The 25,018-nt window shown below is 36.6% G+C and overlaps 1 protein-coding gene across 4 annotated transcripts in view; it reads right to left on the bottom strand.

Annotated features, from left to right (window-relative positions):
• Positions 1 to 25,018, bottom strand: part of Wdr17 (WD repeat domain 17) — an 85,193-nt gene that overhangs the window by 2,541 nt on the left and 57,634 nt on the right. For 2 of the 4 annotated variants that reach the window (XM_038327017.1, XM_038327016.1), the window contains 15 exons: positions 23,603 to 23,752; positions 23,385 to 23,515; positions 22,951 to 23,076; positions 22,024 to 22,179; positions 19,247 to 19,311; positions 15,328 to 15,460; positions 14,400 to 14,491; positions 13,158 to 13,257; positions 12,145 to 12,284; positions 9,847 to 9,867; positions 8,094 to 8,205; positions 4,553 to 4,694; positions 3,790 to 3,892; positions 2,485 to 2,586; positions 100 to 198 (listed from right to left, as the gene is read on the bottom strand). In XM_038327017.1, the coding sequence (XP_038182945.1) occupies positions 100 to 198; positions 2,485 to 2,586; positions 3,790 to 3,892; positions 4,553 to 4,694; positions 8,094 to 8,205; positions 9,847 to 9,867; positions 12,145 to 12,284; positions 13,158 to 13,257; positions 14,400 to 14,491; positions 15,328 to 15,460; positions 19,247 to 19,311; positions 22,024 to 22,179; positions 22,951 to 23,076; positions 23,385 to 23,515; positions 23,603 to 23,752 (1,672 nt within the window). The remainder of the gene's footprint in view (positions 1 to 99; positions 199 to 2,484; positions 2,587 to 3,789; positions 3,893 to 4,552; positions 4,695 to 8,093; positions 8,206 to 9,846; positions 9,868 to 12,144; positions 12,285 to 13,157; positions 13,258 to 14,399; positions 14,492 to 15,327; positions 15,461 to 19,246; positions 19,312 to 22,023; positions 22,180 to 22,950; positions 23,077 to 23,384; positions 23,516 to 23,602; positions 23,753 to 25,018) is intronic. The other 2 variants (XM_042054969.1, XM_038327018.1) reach the window with 1 other exon arrangement.

Raw genomic sequence — 25,018 nt, 5'->3', positions numbered from 1 at the left:
AATTATTTTCCTAAAATTGATTTAAAAATAAACATGCACATCCCAACACTTTTGTCTATAACACTAAATTCCTTCTGATGCTATATTGTATTCACTCACTGGTTGGCAGACTGTGTGCAAGCTCTCCACGCATCTAATTCCTCAGAGAGATGTTCTATTTTTAAAGGTACCGACACCACTCGGCGTTTTAATAGCTGACTGAAACATAAAAAAAGGTATCTGCCATTACAACACAACATCAGACAAAATAAATGAACATTAATAACTGAAATTTTATCTATATCAGTTGTTCAACAGTGTGTATGCACATACAATTATATATACATAGGCATAAATGTATTCACTTATATGTTTATCAATTAAGTCCCTGGTAAGTCTAAAATGCTCAAGAAACATGGCTGGAGGAGTGACTGCAGCTAATTATGCATAGTCTATGGAGCTATGGAGCATGGTGAGACAAGACAAGCAATGTTGAAGGGAGATAGAACAGCTAATCAGAACCTTGACTTAATTCTGGATAACAGGAATATAAAAGCACTATTAGAAAAAGAAAAGGACTCAATTTGAGAAGCTTGTTTTACTTGAGAACATGCTGAGTTTAAGGCTGGAGTGTGGTGTAGACCCCTAGACTCACAAATCAGGTAAAGCTCAGAAACAAGGTTTGGGTGCTAATTGTGCAAGCCAGGCAACCTGAGTTTGAGTCACAGGATCCACGTAAAGGTGGAAAGAGAGAATCAGCTCCACAGGGTTTTCCTCTGCCTCCTGATGTATGCCTTAGAAAAGGCATGAACACTCCACATGCGCATACACATGTAAACACAAATACACACATGCACATATGCACACACGCTTTGCAAGTGAATCTTCTGCAGAACAAATAATAGTACAGAGAGAGGAGAAGTGTGAAAATATGAGTGGTTAGGGAGTGAGGAAGCAAGGGAAGAAAAGAAGTGGAAATGGAACAAGACGATGGGGAATTGAAGATTTAGTAGAGCATGAAAATGAAAACAGGCTTCAAGACATAACAATCATCATAAAAATTATCTGTAACTGAGACTTCTTAAAGTTCTCTTTCTTAATCATCATGTTTTCCATAACCTAGACATATTCTATGACATTTCTCTTGCCATGCACATAATAACTTTTGCTTTTATGCTTTGTTTCTGAGGCAGCCTCATTCTGTATGCAGGCTTATGTGGAACTCTCCATGTAGCCCAGGCTGGCTTTGAACCAGTGGGAATTCTTTGACTTCAGCTCCCTATGATGAGATTGCAGATATGAGCTGCCACTCCCTTCTTCCATCTTTTGATTATTAATACTAATTTAAGAGACTGTTTTTCTCTCCCTTGTCATCAGTGAAGTCACACATAGCTGGACAGATTCAGCATAATTTTAATGTCTGTGAAACCCTCTATTGATCCTATATTTTAAGGTTGAAAGTGGGGTTTGACATTTGGTTTGTTGCCTATACCTAAACAAATATTCTTTGAGCATCCTGATGGCCTTAGTCTACCTCATTACTTGGCTTGTACTAGGTAGCAGTGGTTGCTTCTTCAACAGAGTTATTAGGAATAAGAAAAATTACCATTTCTCTCACATCTCCTACCGTCTGTAAAAGGTACTCAGAAAACCGTGTTCCCCTAGATTCTAAGCATCAAAAATCAAAATGTTACACACTATACCGTTTAGCAAGTTGATGGACTTGTAAATTAATTTCTGGAAATACTCTGTGAATTTGCTCACTCCTCAAATCACACTCATACAATGAGATGTGTCTTGTTAAGCGGTGGGACGGATTAGAAATGAAGAACCTTTGTTTCAGCCTTGGATTTTATTTTTGAATGAAGGAAGTTTTAAGTCTAATGGACAATGACTGAAGTTTAGCAAGCTATTAGAGAATGTAGATGTTTGGCTGGCAGGGGTATAAAATACAATCTCTAAGGGATGTAAAATATTTGCTTAACTGCTTCTTAAAAATGTCCTTTACTTGAGATTGGGAACTAATATATATGGCTAACAGTGGTGTTTTGCAGTGATGGAAGTGAAATGCAGGCATGAATATGGATGGGAAACTTTCTAGAAAAAAATGAAGAAGTCTGGCCTGCAGACACTCTTTTAAATCTACTTCTCGCGCCTCTGTGTTCTCTCTAGATCACAGCCACGGCATGTAGAAGGCTAGCATCGCTCTTGTAACCTTGGGAAACGCATACAGAAGGAAAGAGGTTAAGAGTTTCAGAGTAGAAAAACTAGGAAAGATCCAGGTCTTTGATGGAATTGCTGGGCCATTTTATGAGTTCGGGGACACCTCTCTGAAGCGTCCTGATAGGCAGACATCATCAACAAATCCTAGAGCACACAGCAAGAGAGTAAGTGAATGCAAAAGAACACAGCAAGAATAAGTGAATGCATTCAGTTCCTGTGATCTACTTAGAGGCTATGTACCTTGCTACAAAGGATTTCTCTACAAAATGCTTTTATTTTTACCTTGTGTACTCATAAAGAGCTGGAACAATGCTTTGATACTTTCTCCTGATAGCCAGTAAGGCACCAACGTAACCACACAATATAAGTAATTCATTTCGAACACTGAAAGAGAATATATTTATTTTTAACTTTTACAGTTTGAAGCATTAGGGCACTACTTTCTTACATAATTCAAACACATCTGTTTACATTCTGACAGATGATATGTATAAAATACAATTGGGGACTGATGAGATGGTTCAGTTGCTGCTCTTCCTGAGGTTCAGCTCAATCCCCAGCTACCACATGGTGGCTCAACAGCAATCTATAATGGGAACTGATGCCCTCTCCTGGCAGGCAGGTGTACATGCAGACAGAGCATTCGTAAACAAAAAATTAATTATAAAAAATACATATAGGAAATTTTGTAGAATTGGAGAAAGTTATTTATTCATTAAATAAAAATCAATCCAGAATTCTTATTCCAAAATAAATGCTATGACATTTTTAAAACAAGTATCTTTAAATAGCATTTAGTTCTTTTTTGCTTATTTTATATATTTAACAATTTTGTGCTCTCAAGCTGGTACCTGAACTAGAGTCCTCAAACAAAGCAAGTGCCCTATTGTTCTAGTTGATTTGCATGCTGAGGCCTCTCCTGCCTCTCTCCCTTCATGTCATTTATCTCTAAGTAATTCCTTTTATCAGATTTAGGAACTTAATGGTCCATTATGTCCACCCTAGGAAAGAACCAGCAAAATCAGTTTCATTTACCATAGGGTTATGGAGTTAACTTGACAGTTTCCCAGAGTGTTTCATTGAAAATCTCTCTAACAAATTATCCTCAAATCTCTGAGGACTTCAGTTATATATGAAGAAAATTCCTAGGTGGTCCTTGAGTTTGAGGCTGTTGTCATTTTCTGTTTGCTAGCACTGTATCTCTCTCTTTTAGGCTTAGTATGAGGGTTTACATACAATAGATATTGACTAAATATGACCCTTAGTTTCTTAAGAACACCATGCCGACAACCATCTAAGCGCTTTCAATTAGCCTTCTTTGAACAAGTATGTATAAGTGAAACTACACACATGTTCACACACATAAAGTATACACATACTAGCTATTGTAAATAGTTACTATTCAAGTTCACAATATTGCCTTCTCTCGTTATCATCATAACAACAAAGGTAATAACAAAAAGTATCATTTGTCCTAAAACGGCAGCTACTTAAGTTGATTCTATTTTGTGATTTGAACACCAAATGCAGCAGTGTCAGTTAAAGTATTGTACTGATGGTTTTTATGTCTGGAATGAAAGCACTTACTCAGTGCATGTATGCAAGAGTAATTTTTCAGTAGGAATGAAACTCAATAGGTCAAGCACAGGGTAAACAGTATCCAGAGTCCAGTCTGAGCTACTGATACATCCTGCCAAAATAAAACCAAATGAAATGCATTTTAAATTACAGTATTGAGTGTTATTCATCCAATTTTTAAAATTATATAATCAGCCCTTGTCAGTCTTGTAGCACGAATAATAAAAACTGAGAGAGAAATTGAGGCTCAATGTGAAGGTCAGAAAAACAAAACAGTCAGCCACCTTTACATCAGTCCAAAATGGTGAATCTGCCTCCAGGAATCTCAGAATGAGACTGTGTCCCTGATCTATCTCCTCCTATCTTATATTCCTCTCTAGAGCTGGGGTTAAAGTTATGCACCACCCGGTTTCTATGGCAAACTAGTGTAGCTACTGTGATTAAAGATGTGTATTACTACTGCCTGGTCTGTAAGGCCAAACAGTGGGACTGTTTTACCTCGTGATCTTCAGGCAAGGTTTATTTATTAAAATACAAATACTATACCACTATAAATCCTAATTCTGTAGCTTGTAGAAGAAACTATTATTCCTTTCACTGTCTCTAGGTCCTCCCATGCCATAAAATCAGGAGAGACACTATATTTTGCATCAGTAATCTCTCTCCTTGTGAAATGTGTGTGACTAGTGCTTTATTATTGGGCTGATTTTCAATTAACGAAAATACCAAAGAAAAATAGACCTAAAAAATTAACCACCAATTAGAAACTTACCTTTGACAAAGTCAATACCAATAGGAAGAGCCTTTTCAGGTTCCTGGCTTAGTAAATAATACTTTATGGTTTCAAATACATTGCCATCTGCATGGGCCTTTTCAGCTAACAGAATACATTCTTCTACTGGAGGTAGATTGCACTAGGAAATAATTTATTGAAAGACAATGTTACCAAGATTTGTAGGGTTAAAAGCTATAGCAGAAACATTCATTATTGCCACAATAAGCTCTGTCTGTTTCACTTATTAAAGTTGCCCAAAATATATGTAAATGAAATTTTTTATAAATGAAATTATTTATGGAGATACTTTTAAGACAAAAGAATGAAGGTGAACAAATTAATGGCTTTTCACCACAGATGCCTAATAAAGATGTAGAACTAAATTTTTCTGATCAGTGATGTGAGATTTTCCTCTGTATGCTGTGAATACCATTGGTTAATAAAGAAACTGGCTTGGCCTCACAGGGTAGAACAGAGCTAGGTGGAAAAAACTAAATTGAATGCTGGGAGAAAGGAGGCAAAGTCAGAGAGAAGCCATATAGCCCTGACAGAGATAGACACCTGTCAGAATCTTGGCTGGTAAGCCACAGTCACGTGGTGATACAAAGAAATGGGTTAAATTAAGATGTAAGAGTTAGCCAATCAGAAGTAAGAGCTAATGAGCCAAGCAGTGATTTAATTAATAAGTTTCGGAGTGGTTATTTCAGTTCTGGGTAGCTGGGATGAACAATCAGCCTCCTACAACAGATCAGAATGCTGTAATTAGTATTCACCAATGCAGTTCACAAATGTAAGTAATATAAGCCCCATCTGAAGTTATCTATTTTAGAGTAAACATATAATACAGACATTGTCAAAGCTACATTAGATATAACAAGTACAACATCACACCATCACATATTCCTTTGCACTAGAATTGAATTTAGTCTTTGAGGCCAAAAACCCTATTTTGAAGACACTAAACATATTTAACATCTAAAACTTTACAGTTTAAAATGCATACAGAGTGGAAAGTTTGTTTCCCCAAAATTTTATCATTACCAAAGGAAAAATAATGCCCCTTAATATTAAAAACAGACCCTTTTGTGGAAATTGGAATTTGGGTCTTCTCTCAATCAACATGTTTCACTTCCATTATATGAACAGAATTAATTACCACTTATATAATTTTAAATATATTTAAAAATATATTTGATTATTAAAGGTACAAAATGAAATTCATTCAATCTCAACAATATTGCTACCTAAACAAAAGCCAAACAATTCCAAAAATAATTGACATACCACTATAGGTGGGGAAAATTTCCCAGGGCCCTACCCCTAGATAGAGAGGTACGTGCAATTAATAACGGCTAATAGAGGGAGAATTAGTCCTTCCCGGGATCAGGCACAGACTGGTTATTTAATACTGGGATACTTTGAAATGTATATACATGTAGGCCACACTGAACAGACTATGCTGGTTGTGTTTATGTGTTTATTTCTTTGTATGTATATGGTATGGCAGTGGTTAAAAAAAAGGAAGCTGTGCATTTAGGAAGAAGGCATACATGGGACAGTTAGAAGAGGGGAAATGATGTAATTATATTTTAAGCAAGCTTTAAGAATTTTAAAGCTTACTCCTAAGCAATATAATAGATATATTAATGCAGTTACTAAATAGTTTCACATTTCTTGCTACTCAAAAGCTAAGTAGACTGAATAGTTCAGGTCTTTCCTTCTCCTCTCAAAAAAATCACAGTAAGCATTGCTAAGACACATGTGTATATATGGGATATTTATATGTATAAGTATATAAGTCATATATAGGATTTATATATAAGCTATATATAAACAATCACTTATATATATTATATTTGGCTGTTACTATTGCATTTTATCATTATTATAACTCACTAAAAGCTTTAAAAAGTTAGATATTATACCTGAATTAAAAATTAGGCTTAAAAATAATAAGAAGTAATTGTCACTGAAATTTCACACTATAGAGTACAAGAATAGTTCCTGTCCTATCATTAAATTTCTCAAATAGGGTAATACTGTGACTTTGGTTTTTATTATCACCTTAGACATTTTTTCAGATTTATTAACAACTTTACAATCACTGGTCTGAAGGACAAATAATAATTCTGATTAAGACTCTGATCATATCCTTTAGAATGTGTAATGACCATTAGCTGAGGCTGCTCTTGCCTCCATTACTCCAACAAGAAAGGGAGACACTAATCATGCTGCCTACAGCTCAGAATCACAAACAAGAGAAGTTTTTAATTCTGTTCTGCTTCATAGCATTTAATAGTAGATATCTTTCAAAACACTTTGAAGAAAGGATTTTAGGTGTTTTTTTACATCAGATACTAATAAATATTTGAGGTTGTGGGTGTGAAAGTTGCTCTGATTGATTATAATGCATATATATGTGTGTATATATATACACACAATACATACACACATACATACATATAATATGTATATAGTGAGACCTGAGACCCTGTTTCAAACAAACAAGCAAATAAATAAAAGAAGTTTCTTATGTGTTATAACAAGATGCACATTACTGGCTATTTTCAAAATGAAACCATACACATGTTCTTTATAGACATCTACTTACATTATTAAAACCAGTCTCATGGATTTTTAAATAGAGAAACGTACTCTAATGTGTATAAATAATCTTTTCTATTAAATACTTTGGCTCTTTTTATATGTAATATTGGCAATTAGATTCTGGAAGTCTTTTAAGGAATATTTTTAAAATAACATGTGAATACTACATATGAAATATATTGATTTTTTTAAAAAAGAAAAGCTATTAATAGGGTGGTGTGATATCTCAGTCAATAAAGCACATGGCTTGTAGTCATGAGGTCCAAGTTTGGCTCTCCAGGACCTGTACGAAAGCCCAGCAAACCAGTCTTGTTTTTAACATCAGCACTGAAGAGGCGGGGACAGGAAGGTTCCTGGAGTTCACTGGTCAAACAGTCGAGACAACCAGTGAGATCTATGTCTCATGAATAACTTCCTAAAAACAAAAAGGTGGGAGCAATAGAGGAAAGCATCTGACATTGTCCTGTGACCCCCTGATTGTATGTGTGTGAACACACACACACACACAAAGATATTCAAATATAGACTTAACTTATAAACACACCTTCAGATACGAAGTGGTACAGTAGAAAGGACTATCGATTATTTAGATTTTTGGAGTTGAGATTCTCAATCCATCTTCAGTTAATTTGGGCAGATTCTTCTGTGAGTTTCCTTTCTATGTTTTATATATATATATACATATACATGTATATATATACATGTATATGTATATATATATACACCTAAACTATATGTATATTTATTCCAAGCCATGAGTAGAAGTCAATAAATGTTATTTCTCTTGGTCATTGTTTTTGTCAAGTTAATAGGTATTCCAAAGTGACCATGTCATTATTTAATTTTTGGCATGAATTTCTATTTGTACCAAAACTTACTAAATTCATGGCATTTCATTCCAGGCTAAATTCATTAATATATCATCAGCTACCTTCTTGTGAAGATCATTGATCTCTTCATTGCACCCTGGGTAGAAGGCACACAGTTTTACTAACTGTACTTCGTTATCAGGAGTCATCAAGAGAAGATCGGCTGCCAAGTTCCTGTTTGTGTAACAAAGGAGAAAGCAAGCTCCATTGAGGAAATGATCCAAAAATAGATCCACAAATGTTTCAACCAAAGGAGACTCATACAATATACCAGCCTTGCTTATCTATCTATGCAATGTTTATTTCATTATTTATAGCAAACTGTCTCAAATATAGATTACAGAAAACACTATTAAGGATGAGTGCATTATCAAAATACCAAATTTGGATAAACTAAATTCTTAAATTATAGCACTCCATTTTATTTTTTTTCCAGTTTATTTATTTTTTATTAAAAATTGCCATCTCCTCCCCTCCTCCTCCTCCTTCCCTCCCCTCCCCTCCACCCACACCCCCACTCCCTCCCTCTTGAGGCCAAACAGCCATCAGGGTTCTCTACACTATGTTGAGACCAAGGTCCTCCCAACTCCCCCCAGGTCCAGGAAGGTGAGCAACCGAACTGACAAGGCTCACACAGAGCCCGTCCATGTCGTACAGACCAAGCCCATCGCCATTGTCCTTGGCTCCTCTGTCAGCCTCCACCATCAGCCACCCTCAGAGGACAGTGAGGAGTGCGTTTACCCATTGAGACGGTGGGACAGATCTAACGGGAGACCACCAAGTCCAGTTGGAATGGAACTGACGGAACAGGGGACCAAACCGGGCTCTCTGAATGTGGCTGACGGTGGAGGAGGACTGAGAAACCAAGGACAACGGCAATGAATGTGAACTCTACAGCATGGACGGGCTCACTGTGAGCCTTAACCTTCACCTGGCGATGGATGGAGATAGAGACAGAGCCCCACATTGGAGCACCGGACTGAGCTCCCAAAGTTCTGATAAGGAGCGGATGGAGAGAGATCATGAGAAAGTCAGAACCATGAGGGACGCGTTCACCCACTGAGACGGCAGGACAGAACTAATGGGAGACCACCAAGTCCACTTGGAATGGGACTGATGGAACAAGCACTCCATTTTATTATTAGAGAAGAATTCTCTACCAGACTACAGCATTGTAATAGGATTTTGGAGAAAATCACTAAGTAAAGAGAAAGCTAACTCATTTTCCCCCTTTATCATTCCTGTCAACAATGGGAAGTTCTATTAGCCTATGCTCTGGTGCCAGGAAAATAGAAATCTTAACTCTTTGACTTCTGTTGTTCTGCATGCTTTTTAAGGGTTATAAGGAAATTAAAGGAAGAAATATAGTTTTAAGGTATTTTAAAAGATATCTACTAGTGTAATAAATTTCTTACAAGGACAAAATGATATGGATTTAAGATCGTGATAAGATATTTCCTTTGAGAAGTTTGTATCAAAGCAGTAAGGAATTACGCAAGGAATTTTTTGTTTCATGTATTATAATTAATGAAACACCAAATTTCCAATGGTTCAAGAGAATATTTAACTTTTAAGAATGGCATACACACATACATGCACACAAACGCAAGTGCTTTTCTATATAACGTTTAATTGCAAAATCATGTATTTAAGCTATAAAAATGTTCCTATTGTTCTATGACTAGGATATATATATATCTTAAATATACAAATTGGAATATTATAAAACCAAATAGTATGGAGGTAGTCTTAAATACTTAAAATTGTGTGAATTTTTAAAATAATAATGCTAATATGAAAAAAACTAAACAGTACCTGTATGCAACTGATGGGAAGCTGGAAAGAAGATGTTGAATATGAATATCAGAAAACATAAGTACCAGGAGGCAAACAAAACTGCATTGGTAAATGTAAAATACACAAACTGATTTGATTTATGAAATTATAACTAGCTACCTTAAACCAAATAATTAAATTTTGTTGATCTTTAATCTGTAGAATTCTAATGGCTATGTATGCATTACTCATGAAAATTATCATACTAAACATCATAGTTTCCAGAATTTGAACCTTATTCTGGTTTCTGGTCTCAGATTATGAGAAGGAAGAACACCTGGTGATGGTGGGGGGGGGGGTGGTTCACCAGGGAATGGAAGTTCGATCTTTGTTAGAAGAAAGTATAACAGAATCAGCTCAGTGGAAGAGTTCCTAACACCTGAATAAAACAATTACAAATTTAGCAATTAGCAACCATTTTATCTTTACTTTTTTCTTTTTTCAAATATATAACATATTTTTACTTTTTGAAATCAGAATTACATCATTTGCACCATTGCCTCCATCCAAACCTCCCATGTACCCATTCCCTCAATCAAATCTATGCCCTCTTTTTCTTTGTTGTTACAATATACATATATAAGCCTAAACTTATAGATACAACTCATTCAATCTAGTGTTGCCTATGTATGTATGTATATATATATATATATATCATCTTTTAAAAACACTTAATTCAGATTAGATGTCATTAATGTGAATTAAATGTCAGCCATATTTGTAAATAAATGATTTGTGTTAGATTTCAAATGTTTTGATTGGACTCAATCCAATCATAGTAGACTATATGTTGGATTGTTGCAGGCTTTTGACATGGATGGGGTCATTTGGAACTTTCAGCGGCCAGTGGTGTTGCAGACATTTGAGTCTATCACGGGGTACCACTATATTTTGGTAGTGGAGAGTGATCTTAAATTACTATAAGACTTGAGTAAATTCTGAGAAATGATGATCTACTTAGTTTACTATCCAAGGTCAAGAAAAAAAGGAAATGAAAAAAGTAGAAAGTTTCTTTTCAATGAGGCAGTGATATATTCTGGTAGTTAAGGGCATAAGCTTTTTATCTAGCTCTTACTTTTGATCACGATTCATTGAGTCCTCTGGTAAATCAGTGTCTGCTTCAAAGAACAGTGTAGTTCATGACATGTAAACTATTTAAACTATTGGTTGGTACCCAGTAAGAAGTTCAAACATGTTAGCTGGGCCTGAATCATCCCATCATCATCATCATCGTCATCGTCATCGTCATCGTCGTCATCGTCATTAGCAGCAGTAGCATATGCATGGTTTGATTGGTTTGATACTTATGGTCATCAACAAATCTTACTAGTTTGTTCACATGAAGTGTGGACTTGGAAGAAGTGAAAGTCCTCATTTAAAGCTTGTTTAGAAACTTCCCATAGGTATTTTTGGAGAAAGATAAAGTAAAATTCTAAAGAGTTATACTTATTATTTTAGTTTTTGGTGAGTATTTGTGTTTGAATATAAGTTGTGTACCAATGTGTACAGGTGCCCACAGGGACCAAAAGGAGGCACTTAAACTGGAGTTGGTGGTGCTTGCAAGCTGTTTGACATGGTTACTGGGAACTAAACTTGGGTGCTCTTTAAGAACAGCAAGTACTTTTAATGGCTAGGCCATCTTTCCAACCTCAAACAAACAAACAATGTCTATAGTCATCTTTAGTCAGAACTTACCCATGGAACGAGAGCATCCTATATTTTCTAAAAGGGCCTATGCAGTGCCTGATTGTCTGACCTAAGAAGAGGGTGATATAAACTGAATGAGAATGACTTAGATCCAGATTTCCATGTAACCCCTGGGAAAATCTACCTCTTGAAAGCACAGAGTTTGGACAAGGACTGCTCTATTATTTCAGACAAATCAACCTTGTTTCTCAGCCTTAAAGTAAATCACAAAGATGGGACAAGAATAAGAGTAGATGTGAAAATTTTTTAATAGTGGGAATTGGGGTTCTAATAATGCTGAAAAAACATACGCTTGTTGTCTCATGATATTATATCATTGAAGTATTACAAAATTATAACTGGGCTACACCTGAAAGGGTCATGATAGATTTAATTCCCCTGCCACATTTCCTTTCACAATGATATCTCAAATATATATATATATACATACATACATACATATTACAGATATAGACAGATATAACAACACACATAATATATTCTTCACATTATCTTCTTAAAATCTGTTTATAATTTTCTAAAATGAATGCCATAACTGCAAAATTACTCTTTGAATTAGAAGTTTCTTACCACATTGGAGTCATCATGCATTTTCTTGCCAGTAACTGCAGGGCATAATGGGTTGCTGGGGTTGCAGATTCTCCTAGGACAGTGCCCACTGAGACTGCCAGCTCTAGTTCATTCCCACGGATCAGGTATGCCATAGCAAGCTTGTTTGTAAGAAAACAGTTCTTTCAGTTGTGTAGATGCTTGGTGGAAGGGTTATTTTCATCCAAGCTCATAAGCAGATAAATTAATATTAGACTAGATACTAATTTTCTTAGATTATTGAATATATAATATTTCCATAAAGTACCTATGTGATCATAACTCAGATTTTCAGATGGGAGAAATAAAGCTGACTGTGAGAAATACAGCTTATTTTCCAACTTAGAATTTAAAATGTTATAATTTAATTTTTTGCCATGCTAGTGATGGAACCCAAGGCTTCATAAATTCTAGTTAAGTTTTCTGTCAATGAGCCATGATTTTAATCTCTTTTACTCCTATAATATTGTCCAGTATCTTGAACATGTCATCTGTCTTCATCAGAAGAGAATATGAACTCTTAAAAGCGTCTCCTAGATTATTCAACAATACTAAATTATTGCTTAGGTTGTTACAAATATTTATCTGGTATGCAAAACAGATAAAACAAGAACGCACATAGTGCATAGTATGTACATGTGTTATTTCATCCTGAGACTTGGAAGCATGCAACACCAGATGCCATCTGGTTTGCCCCCTCCCAGCACCATAACATACCTGAGAGCTATTCAACCATGTAAGTTGTTCTCAACTTTCCTAATGCTGCGACCCCTTAATACAGTGCCTCATGTTACGGTGACTACCAACCATAAAATCATTTCATTGTTATTTTGTAATTGTAATTTTGCTACTGTTATGAATGGTAATGTAAATGCCTGTGTTTTCTGATAGTCTTAGGTGAACCCCATAAAAAGGTCAGTTAGCCCCATCAAGGGGGTCACTGACCTACAGGTTGAGAACCTCTGAGCTATATGTATCATTTTGAACTATTGTACCTCAATATCATCTACAGCAAGATGGCAGCATGCAGCCAACACTGCTCGGCCATCCTGAAAATACCATTCTGCCAGCTCATTAATAACTTTGTGTAGGATCCTAGAAAGAAAAAAAAGTAATCAGTATTAACTTAGTAATTCTATCACAAATGTGAATTAATGTCCTTTTAAGGCAATGACAAGAACAAATAGTTCAGTTTACGTCTTTGTTTTAGATTTAATCCTGATTTAAGATGGAAGACAGAAAATCAGTCTTTCAGAAAGTGTGATATAAAGCTCTTCCTAGTCTTGGTTCCCACAAGTGCCAACAGGAAGGCTTGGGGAGTCAAGACATGATTGTGTTGTCTACCATTCTATATCGAATAATTTGTAACAGCTATAGGCTGACTTTAAAATAATCAAGGTTGAAATGACATTTTAAAAATTTTTAGTTAATATCAACGAAGTAACATGTACATATCTTTAACATGCCAAGTTTAGAAGAAGGAAAGCAAAGAAAAGCAGCTAAGACACAGAAAGAAACACTTATTTAACATTTCAAGTTGGGACTGAAGAGATGGCCCAGCTGTTAAGAGCTCATTTCCACGTGCACTTCCCAGCAACCACGTGGTGGCTCACAACCATCTGTAATGAGACCTGGTGCCCTCTTTTGGCCTGCAGGCAAACATGCAGACAGAACACTGCATACAAAAATAAATATTTCACAACTGTTTGCTAAATGCCAGGAAGCCAAAAAAATACAATATTGTTCTGGAAAATAATAGGAACCATTAGAAAGATCATAGAAAAGACAGATAAGCAAGTCAATTTAAGGAAAAGGTTGAAGTCCACAAATTTTAAGTCATAACTTTTTATAAGGATTTCTTCTTTAAAAGAAGAATAAATGATATTCTAGGCACTAACACTGGTAAATGTGGTTACCGAGAGATCTTGGATATTGGGTATTCTGCTTTTTAAAGCAAAGCTCTAACTATATGTCTTCCTCTGTCTTTAAACTAGTTAGGTGTTCCCATTGCTCTCGCCCTGCAAGTGCTGAGTGTGCAGAGGTTGTATCTACCTGCCTAACAGTTTTTCCTTCATAGGGATGGATGTCATCATGGAGCTAGAAAATGGAAGGAATGCATTTGAACACTAGAGAGCAAGTGCTCACTTCACAAAAGGAGGCTGAATGACCTCATTTCTAAACTTCTAAAGGGAAAACAGCCATAAAATAATGACCTGAAACAAAGGCATATCACTCACTCATTAAAATCTTCTTTGTAAATATCATCAGAACATGAAGCTCCATTAGGTGTAGAAACATGTAAGGGTTGCATATTTCCTTCACAGGCAGCCTAGAATTCAATTGGAGTTTAATCAATCATTAGATAATTACTGGTATCAAACTTCAGGTTATTTTTTAGAAGATGATATACTTACCCTTCCGTGTGTGTGGGGGGGGGGGGAGTGTGTGTGAATCTGTGTATACAGGTGTATAGGCACGCAGAAAATAACACTTTGGGTGTCAGTTCTTTCCTCCACCCTTGCATTGATGCCCAGTCTCTCTAGTTTCTGTCACCACAGTACACTCACACTCTGGCTTCTGGCTGGTTACCTTTTCTCGGCTGCCCATTTCACAGTAAGAGTACTTGGGTACAGATGACAAGAGCAGTCACATTGGCTCTGTCAGTGAGCTTCAGAAGTCAAACTCAGGTTGTAGGGCTTTGTGTGGAAAGCACTACCTTCTGGACCTTGAGCCTACCTTCTGGACCCAAGCTATTGTTTTGGACAAATTATGCTTAAACCATGCTTGCAGTTTATAACATGCTCTGTAAACAACCTTAGAATTTAGAAAGGAGACAATATTAACTACACTGTGAGTACCAACATCAAATGTCAACTAACTGATTGAAGAAACGGTTGCTTAACCTTTAAGTGAGACAATCAGAGCAGAGACAGCTGCAGGTAAAGACCTGACTGATTGTTTGCCTATAACGTCTAGAATAAGTCCAGTGTGACCACACTAATATAGCATGATTGAAATGTTTGGGCAAAAGGCTTGGCAAGTGCCCTGACTACAGCAAGTCATCTGTGCTTGTCCATCACATGAAGGCAACCTGAGCAACACGACTTTCTCTGCTCCCCATATCCAGCCACAATGGATTTACCGGGCATGCTTATGTGATTATACCTGTGCAACAAGCAGAGCTTCTTTAAGCTGACCTCTGGACACAAAAAAATTGACGAGTTTTTTCACATCACCAATGGCTATGCAGTATGGAATGACATCGTCCTTATCTTCCTGAATTAATTGGTCAGCTCTCCTAAAGAGATAAAGACTATCTTTATTACTCTAAATTCAATTGAAATCTTAGTTTTAAGGTTTCTCAATTAGACTGTTATTTTAAAAAACATGTATAAAATTTTTAGGTTTCATAAATACTGAAGTTCATATTTTAAACATAGATCATGTAAGGAATATGAATAAAAGCTCTACAAAATGTTTGATTTTTCCCTTTGAATACTTTTAGTCTATCTTCTCTCTCTGTCCCTCCCTCCCTCCCTCTCTCTCTTTCTTTTTCTCTTTCTTTCTCTCTCTCTCTCTTCTCTCTCTCTCTCTCTCTCTCTCTCTCTCTCTCTCTCTCTCTCTCTCTCTCTCTCTCTCTTTCTACACATCTAACTAGAGAAAGGGTCTAGTTCTGAACACAGTATATATGTGATGATAAACTTGAATTATATTCTTACTACTTCTATGTCCAGAGTGCTTGGATTACAGGCATGTGCCACATGCTTAATTTATAAAGTGCTAGGGATCAATCCCAGGAATCTGTGTATTCTAGGCAAGTGCTCTATCAACTGAGTCACATTTAAGAAACAGAAGGAAAAAAAATCAGGTATTGGCTTTTTAAGTTATATTTTAAATTTTTTTCTCCTTTCCAATCTGCTCCTCCTCTTCTAATTAGCTTATTCTAATTTTGCTTTCTCTTTTCTGCCCAAAGCTTTTGACCTTTCAACTCTTACAAAGGAAAGTAATATCCTAGTGTGGTCCAACTTTCTTATATGGACTAAAGAAGTAATATTATCTATTTTATATTGCTATGAAAATCTTCAACTCGACAAGCTCTGGAAAATTAACAATCTCATGTGCTTCTTATTTTAGGTATGCCTAGATTTTGGTGGCACTTTGTGTTGTAGTTAGGGCGGGGGGAATGAACTACAATATATGACAAACCCACGTGGCAGTTTATCAATGGCAGGGTGAAAAGGGATAAAGGAGCTGGGCGGTGGTGGCGCACGCCTTTAATCCCAGCACTGGGGAGGCAGAGGCAGGCGGATCTCTTAGTTCGAGGCCAGCCTGGTCTACAAGAGCTAGCTCCAGGACAGGCTCTAGAAACTACAGGGAAACCCTGTCTCGAAAAACCAAAAAAAAAAAAAAAAAAGGGATAAAGGAGGGGTCTGTGGAGGCCTGCCTCAGAAAGAAAAGAGAAGAACAAGGAACGGGCAAACCCTGCTTTTAAAGGGGACTTAGTGTATGTGTTCAGAGACTTGTGCAGCCATGCAATGCATACACATAGATTATGTAGTGATTTACAGCCCTAGGCCCCTGGATTGACTAAGATGTCACTGAACACTGACTACACACGACCCTGGTGCTGGCTAGGTCGTGCCAGAAGTGCTAACACTTTGTTTTGAAATCTCAAGTCAACAGCAAGCAGCATCTACTTATTTTTTTTTAAACCTACGACTCAAGAATTATCTATACAATCGTCTCTATGACTAAAGCCAATTCACTTTAGGTAGTCACAGGTGTCAGCCCTTCTTCCCCATCACTGTGTAAGGATTCCATGCCTCTCTTGTCTCGTGGAGCAGATGCCACTGAGCTTTTCTCCTAGCTATTATTGCTCTTCTGCAATCTGTCTCATTCTTCAGTTTATGTGGATTTTCAACAAGAAGTTTGAGTTGGTCACTTTCTACCCTGTTTAAGATCTTTTAATGTCTTTTGTTGGTCTTAGGAACAAGAAAATAATCTTAAATGTTTAAAAGCTCAGAACAGTTAGGTCTTGCTTCCTTCCCATTTCCACTGGGCACTCAACGCCCGAGACCTGCACTCCAGCTCAACAGCAGCCTTTAATTCCTTTTCTCTACTGACTAGGTCTCAAACACTTTTTCTAGTGCCTTCTATTAATGTCTCTTGATTTGTGGCAGAGAGTACAAATACAAGTCTATGTCAAATGTCTTCTTTTATAATATATTTGAAGGTCGTTTACATTTATCTCATAAATATCTACCATTAAAATACAACACTATTATGGTAAAGATGCTGCAAAGGTATATTAACAATCATATAAAATACCAAATATCTTTTTAGTTTTACCTGCTATCAACAATGAGTGAGTGACTGTACCTTTGTCCTAAGTGACATTCACTTAAGTTTATATTGATTGAGGCAAAATAGTTTTTTATGTAATAAGTCACTACTAACTTGAATTTATTAAGCATTCATGGGAACAGTATCCTTCCCAAGTTTGTTGATAAAGTATAGAAAGGATCTGACACTCTCGGAGCTTGAAGGCTCAAGCAAATGGTGTACTTATACTATTTCTGGAAGACTGAATCCTAGCCAATCGTCTACTTTTCCATGGTAAACTAAACATATCCTTCTAGCTTTCATGCTTAGCCTTCACTAATTTTTTTTTTCGAGACAGGGTTTCCTTGTAGTTTCTAGAGCCTGTCCTGGAACTAGCTCTTGTAGACCAGGCTGGCCTCGAACTCATAGATCGCCTGCCTCTGCCTCCCGAGTGCTGGGATTAAAGGTGTGTGCCACCACCGCCCGGCAGCCTTCACTAATTTTAATTTATGTGCATTACTAGAAATAGGATTTTTCTTAAACCAAGACATAAAGAAAAAACTCTCAAATTTCTCTTTATAATAGCAAAAGAAAGATAATTACTCGCTAATAGTACTCTACTGGCTTAGCACAAAGATTGTACATAACCACTTAATGGGTATAAAATAGTTGCTGAATGTCAGATTAGATAAAAATGTGTTCTGAGTATAAATGTGCTCCAAAAGGCATACATTTAATTCTTAACATTTGGAAACTTTGAATGCAATATTACAACAAAATACATTTTTCCTGTGTAACTTACTAAATTAATAGGGGATTATACCAAATTAGGATAAGGTAGGCCTAAATTCCAGAAAGAATATTTTAAGAAAAATTAAATTTGGCCAAAGGGACACAGCGGATAAATCAGTGAGAACAGCAATGTAGCTTTAGCTAGCAGAAGCTGGAGATTATAGCAGAGAACAAAGGGTTCTTCCTCAGAATCTGCATAGTTAAAGCAACTCTGTCAACAAACTGATTTTGTTTTTTTTATTTCAGGAACTGTGAAATTACAATCCATTTTGTGGCCATTTGTTACAGTAACTTTAGAAAATTAAGAAGAAAAATTAATGAAGAAAAATATGCTTTAAAAATATACTAAAAGTTCCTTCAGTGGTCAGGCAAATCTGTTATTAACTTAGATTTAACATGGAGACATGGCAATAATTCATGTCCTCAGAGAGTGGCTTATACATAGAACAGTATTCTACAACCTTTGATAACCTTCAGAAAAATCTTCCCACTGCTACATCAGTAGTAATATATATTCGGTAATTTGCTGGCCTTTGTTTTTTTTTTTTTTTTTTTTTTTTTTTTTTTTTTTTTTTTTGGTTTTTTCGAGACAGGGTTTCTCTGTAGCTTTGGAGCCTGTCCTGGAACTAGCTCTTGTAGACCAGGCTGGTCTCAAACTCACAGAGATCCGCCTGCCTCTGCCTCCCGAGTGCTGGGACTAAAGGCGTGCGCCACCACCGCCCGGCTCCTTTGTTTTTCTTTATTGGTAAGGAGAAACATCTCCCTACTATAGTCATAAGATCGCAGAATAAACATAATAATACCAAAATGATTTGTAAACAATTATCTAATCATTTAGTGGTATATACAAAATTCTTTTATTATTTAGCATAACATAGGTATACGGACTGTTGAGAACTACTGCCATAGTTGTATGTTCTTTCTATGTCAGTACAGAACATTAAGATCTTCCTTTGGACCCAGACTTTACCTCTGCATTAACTTCCTCCAGTATTTCACAGATACTCCAGGGGCAATGGACAAGGCTTTGTCCCACTACAAAGTTGAGTAAGAACAGAAATGTACACATTTAGATGACATATAATTCTAAGCAGACATTTTACAGATTCATGTTAATAATAAACACTTTTTAGAGTTATCAGAATATCAGGACTATAATAATAAGCTCTTTAATATAGTCCAAAACAGGTAAACATCAACATATTGTAAAATAAAATACATGAAATTCTACTGTTTCAGGGAAAATCCTACTACAAACTTCGAAAGAATTATTAGTTTCTTTTGTTGAATAAATGTTTCATTTCTATTGTATAACTTATTGTGTAAAAGCTATTTACTATCATAGCTTTCTTTAAAACTAAAACAATCTGTCATATTTTATAACTTGGACAACATTTAAAGAATGTCATTCTTAGTTCAAAACTGATTATTATTGTCACTTCAACATATGGGTTTAAGGTCTAATAAGAAATTGAAGAGAAAATATTTTAAAATATCACTGCATAAATGAAAACTTCACTTTAATTAAGGCTTTCCAAAGTACTGGGGTCTATAGTACAATTAAGGCTACAAGATTGGTAATAAATTTTAAGTTAATTTAAATAATATATTGAATTTATCTGTATACATTTTTGTTTGCGTGCTAACAAAAGATATGCTAATCTTTTTAAACTGTATACTGAAATCATGTTAATGAATAGTTTCCTTAAATATGTTTTTACTAAAAAAGTCTTCATTGTAGGGGAATGGAAGAATAAAAGTTGAAATGTAGATGAGCTTTCAATTCACTACGCTGTTTCAATAAAAACTTAAGTCTTGTAAGTGAAAAGGGGAAAGGCTTTCCTAATTTCATAGCAATAGGTTTCCTGAAATAGGAACTGTTCATAGAGTCTTGGTGACGAGTACGTATAAGTCCACTCCGATTGTGAAGAACTCAGGTATAATTCCAGGAGTAATTGAGGCCATTTGGATGTGCACAGTAGTACTACTACACAGCTTTAGAAGTAGATTCCCAACTGAGAAAGGGATGTAGGTAAGAGTTTAAAAATCTTGTCAGGTGGTGGTGGTGCATGCCTTGAATCTCAGCACTAGGGAGGTAGAGGCATGTGGATCTCTGTGAGTTTGAGAACAGCCTGGTCTATAGAGGGAGTTCCAGGACAGGCTCCAAAGCTACACAGAGAAACGCTGCCTCAAAAAACAAATAAACAAACAAATACAAAGCCAAAAAAAGGAATTTAAAAATTTCATATACTCAAATACAAACAAACATCAATGAAGAATGCACTATTCTCCCAAAACTTTTCTATTCACTTGACACCTTGGCTGCAAGGGCTCTGTTGACATTGTAATATTTAATCAAGCAGTCACAATACGAAAATAAATTATTTGATTACTTTTAAATACTTTTAAGTGCCTATTAATAAGGATATTTTATTATTTTAGGTCAATCTGCAATCCATTTTTTTATCTATACTTATGTCAAAAGTTGTAAAAAGATGGGTTAAATTGCATTTTGCTACACTTTGATTTTACTTATATCATTTATGTATTCCTTTGTTTTTGTTTTTTTTTTTTTTTTTTTTTTTTTTTTTTTTTTTTTTTTTTGGTTTTTCGAGACAGAGTTTCTCTGTGGCTTTGGAGCCTGTCCTGGAACTAGCTCTTGTAGACCAGGCTGGCCTCGAACTCACAGAGATCCGTCTGCCTCTGCCTCCCGAGTGCTGGGATTAAAGGCGTGCGCCACCACCGCCCGGCTATGTATTCCTTTGTTTTAGGTTGATTTTTATTTATATTTAGGGATTTATGTATGTGTGTATCTATGTGAGTGCAGGCCACATGAGTGTGGGTGTCTACAGAGGCCAGGCAGGAGAAGATGTCAGAATCCCTGGAGCTGGATGTATAAATGTTTGTGAAGGTGCCGGGAACAAAACTCTGCCCCTCTGAAAGAGCAGCAAGCACTCCAAACCACAGAGCCCCCTCCAGGCCCTATGTATGTGTTCTTCACACCATACTTTGTAATTAAAAATGTTACAAGGTTCTTAAAAAGTCATAAAGTATTGCATCCACGCCACCCTTCCATTTGCTTTGTTGGAGTAGAGAGATTCCTCCTGATCTCAAATATGTTTGGAAAAAAAAAGGTAAAAGACTAATGAATCTTCATGACCATGTGCCCAGGCCCGAGAGTGGAATCCCTTGCTTCTTCTGTTTTCATGCTCCATTTCATCCAGTGCCCACCTGCCCAAGGAAGCCTGTACTCTAAATTCTATTTGTACACATATTCACTCTAAGCTTTCCTGAAAAATGTGCTGTGTTGCTTAGGTCTCCGATAGAAATTGTGACAGTCCCTGTCGCGGTTTAAATGCACCCAGTGAAGCATTCCTCTTTCAGCCAGGGTGGGATCTAGCTGTGCCATGTGGAGGAGATGCTACTCGAAGCCTATCAGCCCACACAGACACGTCAACACGGTCCTGGAGTAACTCTCACACTTCAGCACAGATGACAATAGCCACGAGGGCTTACAAAAATCAAGCACAGTGCATACCAAAATTCATGCTTTTGCAGGTCTGGTGTGGGACTGATGTTGCTAGCCTGGAGACCTCACTTGGTTAACTCCCTAAGAGACAACCTGACACCAGCTTGGCGAGGAAGTAATTATATATGGGAAAGTGAACTTCTATTTGGAATTGGTTGTGTTCCTAGTATGTGGGGTATCACGTTAGACACAGTACTCTTCCTTTAATCGCACATTACCTCTCCGAGCTCCACCATGAGTTCACAGTATCTCTGAATCTGCCCTAATCGCAGGTGTATTTCAGCAGCTTCCTTCAGCTTTTTCTCCTTAGTTGGTGCGCCAATACCGCCACCGAATTTAGATACCTTGATTGTTGTGAGTTCTTGGGCTTCAGACTAAGGAGGAGATTATAAATAGATGAATGAGTATGAGAACAGTTTTTAAGAACATGCACTATTGGAAATTAAGTATTTTAAAGTGATATTTTTATCTGTAGAATACGATCGTCTTTACACTGTTTTGAGCAGTTCGCTGAGTAAGCACTCTGGAAGCCATGCATCCCTCTTTCCTTACTCCCTCTCAGTGTGGATTGTCTAGAATCCCAGAGGCCGAATGTGGTGAGACAGAACTGTTTAGACACACGGAAATGCTTTCCAATGGGAGTGAAAATTACTGGATCAGTTCGGCTCTATATTGTAGACATGTTATCAGATATTTTGTTTGTGACTTAAGAATTCTCTTTTTCTGAAGGGAACCATCAAATCCGATTCCCAGTGTGATTTCCTTGCTGTCAGAATCACCGCTCTTCATTAAAAATGTATAAACTCTTGCTTTGTTATTGTTTTAGCTTCCAGGGCAGATTTTGTTGTCAATTGTGTATATTATCTCAGCAGGTGGTAGCTAACAGTGCCAAGAGTCCATCAGCTAAGCTGTGAGCACCTGAGCTAACAGAGTAAAGATAAAACATTTCATGGAGTCCCAGCTCAACTTGAAGCCTCATGGACTTTAATCTCTACACACTGTGGCTACCTTATTCTCATATTTTCACTCCTCTTACTAATTTTGTCTTCTCCCGTGTGTATTTCAGTCTACCAACCACTTTCTTGCTTCAGTGGTAGAAAATGGAAACTTCGGTGGGGGTATACCATGCTTGTGTGATCACTTACTGTTTTAAATTTAACCAGGTGTTTCGAATGCATCATCCCTTTGCAGTAGTTCTGAGGAAGCAAGCTGTCGTCTTGTCCTTTAATCACGGCCACCAGGTTCCACAAATTGTCACTGCCACCTGGAGGCTGGAAGGAATTATGGGATAATCAAAGAGAAATCCACACACAAGAAAAATCCTCACAGTATTCTAGCCCTCAGAGGCATTACATCATACAGTTAATTAAAAAAAATGAAGAGAAAACTAAGTACACATTCTCATTTTTTTTCTTGTGGTTTTAGCCCCACCCTCTAATATTGTACAGATCATATTAAAATACAGAGCTGCGATGGTTCATGCAAACAGGCTATAGCTTAAAGATAAGACCTATTCTCATTGTGGTGACTTATTCTGCCTAAAGAGACAATGTCTACTTATAATTTCTATAATACTTACTGATAAACATTCTGAAAACAATCTTAGTTTTTTCATGTGAGGGTTACACGTTAGTTTTTCTGCTTCTTGTTTAACATCTCTTGACACTTTCCCACACAGTAGAGGAGGGGTGCCTTGTTTCATAGCATTGTCTGAGGAAAAAACACCATTCAGTGAGGAAACTTTTCTTAGAAAACTTTACTTAAAGATAAAATCAAGTGCATGCACATAATCAATACCAGCGTTCCCGATAATTTCTTCCCAAGATCTGTCTGCCAGAATATTTATTTGTAAAGGGGTGATTAAAGGTATTAATGACCAGAGTCTCACTGTAGAATCACGGGAGCAGGAAGCCATAGTGAAGGGACGACTTGGATGGCAAGTTAAACCTGGTGGGAGAAAAAAAAAAGCCCGCCTTAACAAAAGTAAACCTGGAAAAATGCTTTAAAAATATATGCATGCTTTCATTAAACTATGACAGAACTGAAGTCATGAATAAATGTGAGGAATTCAAAGGCTCTCCCTCTGAGCCAACCTTGTACTTGCATTTAATGAATAAGGGAAGGTAATAAGTTGGTTAGTATATCCTATAAATATAGTTAGAAATGTGTGGTTATGAGAAAGCAACATTTCACTTGGTTAAGCAGTAAGTACACTGTAATTTCATTTGGGCCTATGAAACCTATTCATTAACAGATGAATAAATGAACCTTCTAATTTCAAAATGAAAAGCTCAAGGCATTTAAGTGTAGACATCAGAAAAGGATTATATATTTTATTAAAATATTTATTATGTATATGGAATTTCATAAATGAGTACTAGAACATTCTACTCCTTCCCCCCATTCCTTGCTTCTCAGACTCAGATGTATCTTTTATAATTACTGTTGTTTTATATGAACATATGTGTGTGTTTGTATATACACATAGCCTACTGATCATATCTGGTGTTGTTCATATATACATGTATTTAGGGCTAGCCACTTGATATCAGATGACCTTCTGAATATTCATCCCTGGAAAAAATGATTTTCCCTTTCTCAGAAGTTACTCACTGCCCTAACTAGAAGGCTACTAGGGAAAGCAAATGGTTGTGAAGGCAAGAATTTGATCTGCTTTGCCTAGAGCATGTTTTTAACTCTTCATCAGCTTGCTTACTCCCAGCAAGGCTTTAGAATAACAGAAAATGCAAATACAAATGGGTAATTTGCCTTTTATTTCAAGCTTATCTGTAATACATGCTTAATTGTAATATTCAAGAAAAAAACCATTGCCTGCAATTACTCCAAATAAAGTAATGGACAGATGTACTGGCTCATTTTTTTCTGTCAACTTGACACACACTAGAATTTTCAGAGGAAGGAGCCTCAGATGAGAAAAATGTTTCAATTCGATAAGATCTAGCTGTAAGGCATTTTCTGTAAGGCATTTTCTCATTTAGTGAGCAATGTGAGAGGCCCCAGCCCATGATGGGTAGTGCCATGCCTGGGCTGCTGGTCTTGGATACTATAAAAAGGTAGGATGAAGAAGCAATGAGAAGCAAGCTAGTAAGCAGCTCCCTTCCATGGCCTCTGCCTCAGCTCCTGCCTCTGAAATCCTGCCCCATTTGAGGTCCTGTCCTGACTTCCTTCCATGATGAACAGCAATGCTGAAGT

This window comes from Arvicola amphibius, chromosome 4 (assembly GCF_903992535.2).
Source record: "Arvicola amphibius chromosome 4, mArvAmp1.2, whole genome shotgun sequence".
Lineage (NCBI taxonomy): Eukaryota > Metazoa > Chordata > Mammalia > Rodentia > Cricetidae > Arvicola > Arvicola amphibius.
The sequence above is the reverse complement of the archived record's forward strand: the minus strand, read 5'-3'. Positions and strand labels throughout refer to the sequence as shown.